Source organism: Triticum aestivum, chromosome 7B, assembly GCF_018294505.1.
Source record: "Triticum aestivum cultivar Chinese Spring chromosome 7B, IWGSC CS RefSeq v2.1, whole genome shotgun sequence".
NCBI classification, from domain to species: Eukaryota; Viridiplantae; Streptophyta; class Magnoliopsida; order Poales; family Poaceae; genus Triticum; species Triticum aestivum.
The window spans coordinates 656,809,431-656,818,182 of NC_057813.1; the positions used below are offsets into that span (position 1 = coordinate 656,809,431).

Consider the following 8,752-nt stretch of genomic DNA (forward strand, 5'->3'; position numbering starts at 1 on the left):
AAACAATTTATGCACACTTTAATACATGTGTGTTGTTGACTCTGAGAAGTTTCTAGTTCAAATGTTGTTTTGTTTGGCAATGAACATACATTTATATTGAGAGGGCATGAATCTTGATGCAAAGTTCAAACTCATTCAAACTCTTAGTCATGAACACTGGTTATATTTGTAACGGAAAAATCTGATAGTTGAGTAATTTTGACATGACATGCTGCTATTGGTTTAGAAATGTGCAACCTACTGGACACTTCTTTTTTGTGACTTTAGGCTTTCAAGACGACCAATGTAGTTGACCTACCGATAGCTCGCCTCAACTCATAAATAGAGCATCCTTTTTTTGGAAAATTAAACCGACGGCATGACTACTACCATATAACTATGATGCATTTTGACAAATAGAAGGGACTTGATGATGAGAATGTGATGGAGTTGAGGGTGTTTAGCACAAAACATAAGGAAAACCCCATAAGTGGATGGAAGGCTATGATTGCTTGTTGGCTTATATTTACAGCCCCCTTTTTGAAACCTCCATTCCGGTGCGACCACATCCGTGTAAGAAATTGATAATGTGATGCATACACTCCATCTGTTTCCTTTCATAGTATGAAATTCCCATCTTAAAAAATAAACATTGCACCCATAATTATGTTAATTAATCGATTGATTAGGTGAACCAAACCAATGAATCCATGTCATGCAAACCAAGGGGCGGGTACCCAAAGTGTTTATGAAGCGATCCATATGGGTAGAGTTGAAAGTGATCAAGAAAATCCTCTCGGAAGACTAATTGTGACTCATAATTCAGGATAAATGTGAAAAAACATAGTGTTCTATAAAAAAGGATGGAGAAAGTATATACTAAGGCTGCTTAATTTCCTCAAAAGAAATATACTAAGGTTGATTAATTTCCTCAAAAGAAATATACTTACATTGCAGAGGATCAAAATTAATATGTGCAAGCTAACTAGAAGAAACAACCGGTCCAGGGGAAAAAAAGACATGCAACATGGCCTTTAATCACAACTTAATTAACTCAAACATAACACCAGAGAACACATTATCACATGCATAACTAAACAGCGTGACATCAATAAATCTCATAGTGTTGTTCCTCTATTATTATTGTTATAATACATGCACCGAACAAGAATTATGATAGAAGCATGTTTCACACCAGCTGCATGCTTTCACAGCTACACCAAAATTTACAAACCTTAAACCAACGCCAATATGTTAAAAATACAATTTTGTTACCCGCTATATCCTCAAAAAAGAAAAAAACATTGGGCATCATCAGCATATGATGACCCCTCTCTCTGAACTCTTAGCTACACCTCAGCCCGTGCTTATTTAGTGATCTTAGCAAAAGAGCTAATTAAGCTTGTTTCATGACAACAGGACATTAACGTAACTAATTACCTCTTAATTGTGTTTCCAAAGAAGAACAAAAACACGTTATTTAAGATCTTGAATTACCCGTAGGACAAGTTCCTCTCACTTCCTACTTGCTGTGGAGACGACCTCATCTCAAGCTTGGAGCTGATGATTGGGCCGTCGAAGCCCTTACTGCCCAAGGAGTCGCCGGACAATGACATGATCGGATCCATTGAGCCGCCGCTGCCGCCACCCGCCTCCATCATGCACGACGGCGCCATCTGGAGAAGCTCGTCGGCGCTGCCGCCACTCTTGGCCTGCTCATCATCGCCATTGCCCCACATCATCGGGCTCTTCCCGGTGGAGCAGCTCCTGACTGTTGCTGATCCAATGCAGCTCTCGTTGAACGCCAAGAAGCTGTCCATGGCCATGGTCGGCCTCATCTCCATGTGCTGCTGCAGGTCCAGATGGCTCGACGACCCTCCGTACAGTGTGAGGTCCTGGAAGCTCATAGAGCCGCCGAGGTCAAGGGCCGGCGCCTGGCTGCCGCCTAGAGATCTGTACCCGGCGGCGGCGGGCCACGTGGCGCAATCGCTGGACGCGAGGGTTTGGTAGGCTTTCTCCAGTATGGACTGCATGTACTTCCCCTGGGCCTCCACTCTCATCTGGAGGTGCTTCTGCACCTGCACATACACAACACATGGCATATTGGCATCATTGCAAAGTGATCACATCCTTGAAAGTGAAAATGCACCTGGATGGGATCGATGGCAAATAATGCTGGCGTCATTGCAATGCAAAGTGATAATTTCCTCTGCCTTAAAAAAGGTTAAAATGCATATGTGCCAAGCTCATGAGTGCTACCAAAAAGACGTGTGCCTAGTAAAGTAGTAAACTTCCCATGAAATATTCTTGCAACCAAGCAAGCATGGAGGTTCACATGCACCAACATGCATGTGTAAAAGACAAGCATCATTGCCATATCAGCTGCCAGCAACTCAAGATTAATGTAAGTTTCCTCGGAACGTTCTTGCATGCATGCATTGCATGCAAAGTACAGAAGAAACATGCATGTTTGTGGTTGATGTAGGGCCAGGAACAGATCATAGGTGTACCATGTATATCAGTATATATATGTATGTGTAAACTTCCCAAAATTTTAGATGCCAAAATGTAATTTACCTCCAGCTGCTCATGGAGCCTTCTTTGGACCTCCATCTGCATCCTTAGTGACTCGTTCATGTGTGTGCTGCGGCTGTGGTGGTTATTTGACGACACCAAATTAACGTTAGCTAGTAGTCTTTTAGAAATGTATTGTATAATCTGTATTTGAAGAACCTAATTTGTTTTAATTAGGATATATATATGCTTTTGTGAAGCTTACTCGTTCATGCTTCTTCCCATCATACCCGAAGACGAAGAGGCTGCATTCCGTTGCATCTCCATTGCTGCAGGGAATTTGGAGACGAAGTTTATTAATTAACCTGGGCGATACTATGAACAAGAGATCGAGTACTACTTTTCCTTTTTGACCAAAAAAGAGAGATTGCCAAAAGAGAGAGTAAACTTGGCAGCTAGGTTAAGCACCTAGGCATAACAGGTTGCTTCAGAAAGGCACTAACATGTAACATGTTTCCAGATGAATAAGCTAGGTTTAACTATGACTTAAGCGAGGGAATGCAAACATATATGTGAGATCTGCTACTAGATAACTGAACCATGATATATAGAACAGAAGCATGAATATGCACATCGATTTTTAACAAGTAGATCTTATGATTTTTACCATCCTTGACCGAGTGATCACCGAACTCCTTGTGCTGCTTCCCTAGCCTGAATTTCTGAGAACAATAAAACCAAAAATCAAACCACATATGAGATCTAGAGAGAAAGAAAGAGGGGGAGAGAGAGAGAGAGGGAGAGAGAAAGAGAGAGAAACAAAAACCTAATTCTGCCCATGCACACACACCTGAAGATGACTCTTGAGATGGTAAAGCGTGAGCCCCTTGACTCCCATAACCCTCATAATAGTCTTCGGAGTTGCCTCTGCCATGAAGCAAAATCAACAAGTCACTAACAACCCCAAAAATTATCAAAATCTGGACTGGAACAAGCATGAATGGGTCGATCTCCTCACTGTCCGGGCCTCCGAGCTGCGCGACGGCATCGACGAAACGGTCGTGGAGCTCGACCGTCCACCGGAGGCGGGGCTTGGGGTCGGTGGTGAGGACGAGGCCGGAGTCGCACGCGGCGGCGGCGGCCCGATCGTGAACTGACGACGGGCTCACGCCGGGCTTCTTGGAGGAAGCAGCTGCAGCAGCCGGGAACATTCTATTCTCCTCCCTCGGCCGCCCCTCTTAAATCCTTCTCTCTCTAGAGATCTTTTTCCCTCTCTGATCAATCTCTGCTACAGATTTGGACGAGATTCAAGAACAAGGAATAGGGTTCGCTCCCGCACGCAGAACGAGGCCCGGGAGGGTATATAGTCGTAGTAGTAGTAGTAGACGCGGTAGTGGTTGTGGTACTTCCCTTGGCTGTCTTCTTTCTCGATATGCTCTCTCTCTCTCTCTCTCTCTCTCTCTCTCTCTCTGCTTTAGTGGCTTTGTTTCTTTATCTTTCTTCTCTCTCTCTCTCTACTCGTGAAAGCTCATGGACGGGTGGTGATATTCTCCCGGGAGAGGAAAAGCCACCGCCAACCACTAGAAGCCTCGCCGCTGTCCCGACGCGCGCCTCTTTTCTAAAGATGAGACTGAGTGAGAGTTGTCCATTCAACCATCGAATTTTGTCATCTCTAAGCTTCTCTCAAAGTATTAACTAATTATAGCAGGCCAGCTCCTTTGATGCGTGGAGATTTTGCAGGGGGTACTACATGTCGCGTGCAATAGGCTATTGACTGGCTAAAGCATCACTAAATTTAATACCATCTGCTTGTGGGTGTCATGCTTATCGAAAGAGTGTTTTCCAGACAGTTTATGGCTGAGTGAGATGCTATTTAAGTACAACCGATGATATATCCATCTTGTTTTTGAAGTTTATGGCTCATCTGTATGTATGGAAATTATGATTGCTTCATTTATTTTTATGCTTTATAAGATGATGATTGCATTCTAAGAATCATAATGGCTCCCACATCCTCTGGAGACGATAGGCTTTCGAACACACGGTTAACTTGCATCTTAGTGTGTACCACCATACAATAATCCACATCGACTAGCTAGTTCTATCATTAATCTTGTATCTTATCTAACTGGTGGAACTATATTTCCTCGGTGGTGTAATGCAATCATTCTGGTATATATGGAACTTTACTTATTCTTACTGTTGCATCGAGCCGATACACATACAACCACGCACGAGTTAAAATTCCTGACCTCTACATACTTAGGATGCACATGGCCAATGAAACTAAAGCCAAGCCTAAGATAAAAGTAGTCCCAGGACAAGGAAAACAATTTCTTTTAGCGGGACAAGGAAAACAACTTAGATCGAGGAGCATTAATTCGGAGATTAGACTGTCATCCATCCAGACTAGCTAGGCAAACACCTTCCGTGGTCACCCTTTCCAGTTGCGCGCAGATTGCAGTGGCTAACTCCCATCTATTTGATAGCTAATGTGCATATGAGTACACAACCTATGATTTTTCTCTTGTCAAAGACCGTGTCATTTCTGAAAAGCCAAACCGAGGTAACAACTAGTAGAAATGCCGCTCCAATTAGGACGTAATTGCTTAAGGAGATTATCTTTGAAGTAACTCTACTTGGTTGTCAAGAGTTCAACCTGGTCGCAAGGATTCCTTGGTAGGATACTCGGCCATGTAAGTCACATGGTATCAAAATAGATAATGTTAAGCCGGCATTTAGAATGTTTGCTCAATATCCATGAAAATGCCAAACAAATATATTCTTCAATCATATCGCTCTGCTAGAGTGGCTAATGCTTGACAAGGTACCGTCACGGATGATTTGCTCTAGTTGCAATTGCAAAATGACTCAATTCTGAAAGCCGCCACAACTTATATACTCCATATTCTAAAAAAAATTATGTGGAATCACAAGAAGTCAGGAAAGAAATAACCATAAACCTTGTAGTGCGTACAAGTAAAAAAAATCCTATAGTGCGTACAATATACGGGCACTACTCCACTAAAAAAATTACATGCACTACTAACATGCATGTCCAAGAGTAGCGTATCAAATTAAGAAACATAATTGTGAGTAGGAGTCATACTTTAATGAGTACTTTTATATCATCGGTGCATCAAATCATCAATGGGCCAAGCTATGCATACATAGATAATGATGCATGGGAAAGGAGTGTATGCCCCCAAACACCACCAATCATCATGTCTAAATGATAGCTTGCAGATTGTTTGGGAATTTGTAAGGCATGTGTTTGCATTGAGCCCCGGGACTTGCTAGTTGGAAAACTAGGCATCACAACATTCACAACAAAAAAGTAACCTATAGCTAAAGCCACCATTGCCTCAGAGCTGATCGGAGCAACCATGCATCTTTCCCTTTATCTGAACCCATGATTATCAGCCCTTTTCTGATGTACCCGTGTGATCATTTTTAGTTTACACACCAGATAAATCAAGGACATATATTTGGCATACTCATTTGTGTTGATTGCCCAAGCCAAACATGTTCCCCCTTTTAATTCTTCATTTCTCTTAAGGGAAGATGGTGCTTTATATTGATTAGGAATAAGAGAGTTTTTTTGTGTATAGTCATTTTATGATTTTAATCCTCGATTTCCGATTTTTAGATGTTATAGTTCTTGATTTCGTGATCAAATAGATGCATGAACCTAAACTACACATGCTAGGTCTACTTGGCTACCGAATCAAGTTTATTTGAGGCCTATGACTTGTAGACTTGTACTAGTACGTACATGGGGAACAGATAGTGGTGCTGCAAAGAATCGGAATATAACTGCTACATGCGTCACGTATTTTAGGCCTATGACGTGTAGTTTTAAGAGTATTTTAAGTTCTACTCCCTCCATTCACAAATATTAGATGTTTCAACTTTTTTCTAAATCGGATGTATATAGACATGTTTTAGCATGTTTGTTCACTCATTTCATTTTGTATGTAGTCAATGTTGAAATATTCAAACATCTTATATTTGTGAACCAAGGGATTATAATTTAGAGAAATGACGACAGGTACATGGGGGACAGATAATGGTGCTGCAAAGAATGCGAATTTAACAAAGTTCAACTCATAGTCTCTCCCACTTTAGTAGAATAGAAGATTGTCTGCATAGGTCACTAAAAGAATCCCTATATATATGGAACCCACAAATCCAAACAAAGGGAAACCATGGAGGGTTTCAGGCGTCCATTTAACTAGGAGAGAAAAGCAGAGAGGATGAGCAAGAACCTTGTAAAGCTAGCTAGCTCAGTCGTTCCATACCTTTGGCCTTCTCCCGTGAGGAGAGAGGATGCATGGCATGCCGTTTTCTTTGCCGTAGATGGAATATATGCTTTCTTCTTTGCCAATTAAGCAAAGATGCTGTTTTTCTGTTAGCCATGCGTGGCCTTTGAATTATATCTTGTGGTGTACATATGCCGGTTTATGTTTTGAGGACATTTCACAAATAGATAATCTTTAGGGTTTGAGGTAACACAACAACAACTCCAACTGTTTTTTAACTGATATAAACACAACTCTACTGGCAAGTTGTAGAGGGAGATGAAAAAACCACGTTACCCCCCCCCCCCCCCCCATCTGCTTTTCACAGACGGGCTACTAAGCGCCCTCCGCCACTCCTGTGGCTTCCATGCCAGTGGCGGGCGGCCGAAGAGCATGCCCTTCCTCTCCCTCCACAAACCGGTGGGAGATCCCATACGGTGAGGGCCCCAGAGGAATCTCACGGAGCTCTCCTCAGACTGCTACAAGGGTTGGGATCATGCACCTTCGCACCCAACCCGCGCTATATCTCATCACCACCGAGGATCCCCTGGAGGGATGGATCGACATGATAGGCCACCACGACGAAGTGAGCAGGCAACACATCATGGACGCCGAGGTGGTGGCAAGTGGTAGATCAGGTGGCGCGTGAGGCTGTGGTGGCAGCTCATGCGAAGGACGTTGAGGCAGCAGCCCCGAGGTCATGGCATTTGTTACACGTCGGTTTGCGCACATATGGAATGGTTGCGGTGGCCTATCGTGGAAAGTTGTTCGACCCATCCGCTAGTGCCATTCTGCTCTGGCGTGGAGTACATGCTGGCGTGACTTCTGGAAGATCCGTCTTCAAGATGATGATTGGAACACCACTTCATGTCTGAAGTGAAAACTCACCATTGATTGGTTGGGCTCAATTGTGACAAACTTGCGGCGTTGTCTTGTTGAAGGCGTTGTATCCTTACTAATTTTCTAGCCTTCGGTGGTTTGTTTCGGAAATCAGGATGAAAATCCTTGTTTTGACCGGCTTTAGTCGAACATGACGACATCAGTGCAAAGGCACTTATTCCTTCTTGAAAGCGTTGCTATGAAAAAGAGTAACGGTAGGTGTTTATTTCATATCTTGTAATGGTTTGGTTCAGCCGTGATTGCACTTGTTTTGGGCTCCGCATAATAATTAATAAAAATGGTTGTGTGCATTACAATGATGCAGAGGTCGGGGGTTTAACCTTCTTTTAAAAAAAGATACTGGCAAGCTATAACAAAATGTGCATGATCTATTTGATTACTCACTTAGTATGAAACATGACTAGAGTGACGTCTCAGCTCAGTTCGAGTAGAGATCTCGGCTTGAGTCGAGCTAAGCCAGGATAGAGATTGAACTATTGGAAAATTCCCAGGAAATTTTGAGCCAAATTTGCGGTCATAGTCATGCGCTTCACATCGTCACATTGCCAACTCATTCGTCTCTCTATCTCTCCAAATCTCTCCCTTCTCATATCATTGTGATCTATCTCGCAATTCCCTCACAAGGGAGGCCCTTTTGGCTCAAGAGGAGCGGAGAGAGGAGTAATGCTCTACATATAGAACGTTAACTATGGATTTAATGAACTACTCTCCCTGTTCGTTTATATAAAGTGTATTTGTTTTTTCAAAAGTCAAACAAATACATGTTTGACCAAGTTTTTAGAAAAACATACCATTATCCACAATATTAAATTTATATAATTCGATCTAAGAGTAGTTTCATCTTTTATCTATTAGGTATTGCAGATATTGTTATTTTATTCTATAATTTTGGTCAAATATTCAGATGGTTGACTTGCACGGAAAATCGATACATCTTATATTCTTGAACAAAGCGAGTAATTAACATGGAGGATTAGGATTGAAGATAAGGGAAGGGAGGGGCCCACCCCGCTGTTGGGAACGGATCCTCTAACATTATGAAGGGATGTCATGAAGCT

General features: G+C 42.4%; 1 protein-coding gene across 1 annotated transcript; it reads right to left on the bottom strand.

Annotated features, from left to right (window-relative positions):
- Positions 1-1,087: 1,087 nt before the first annotated feature.
- Positions 1,088-3,888, bottom strand: LOC123162010 (myb family transcription factor IPN2). Its single transcript, XM_044579816.1, has 6 exons — positions 3,512-3,888; positions 3,344-3,420; positions 3,161-3,215; positions 2,759-2,822; positions 2,557-2,629; positions 1,088-2,057 (listed from the first exon to the last, which is right to left on the bottom strand). The coding sequence occupies exons 1-6, from the start codon at positions 3,702-3,704 to the stop codon at positions 1,473-1,475; spliced, it is 1,047 nt and encodes a 348-aa protein (XP_044435751.1). The 5' UTR covers positions 3,705-3,888; the 3' UTR covers positions 1,088-1,472.
- Between the last annotated feature and the right edge of the window lie 4,864 nt (positions 3,889-8,752).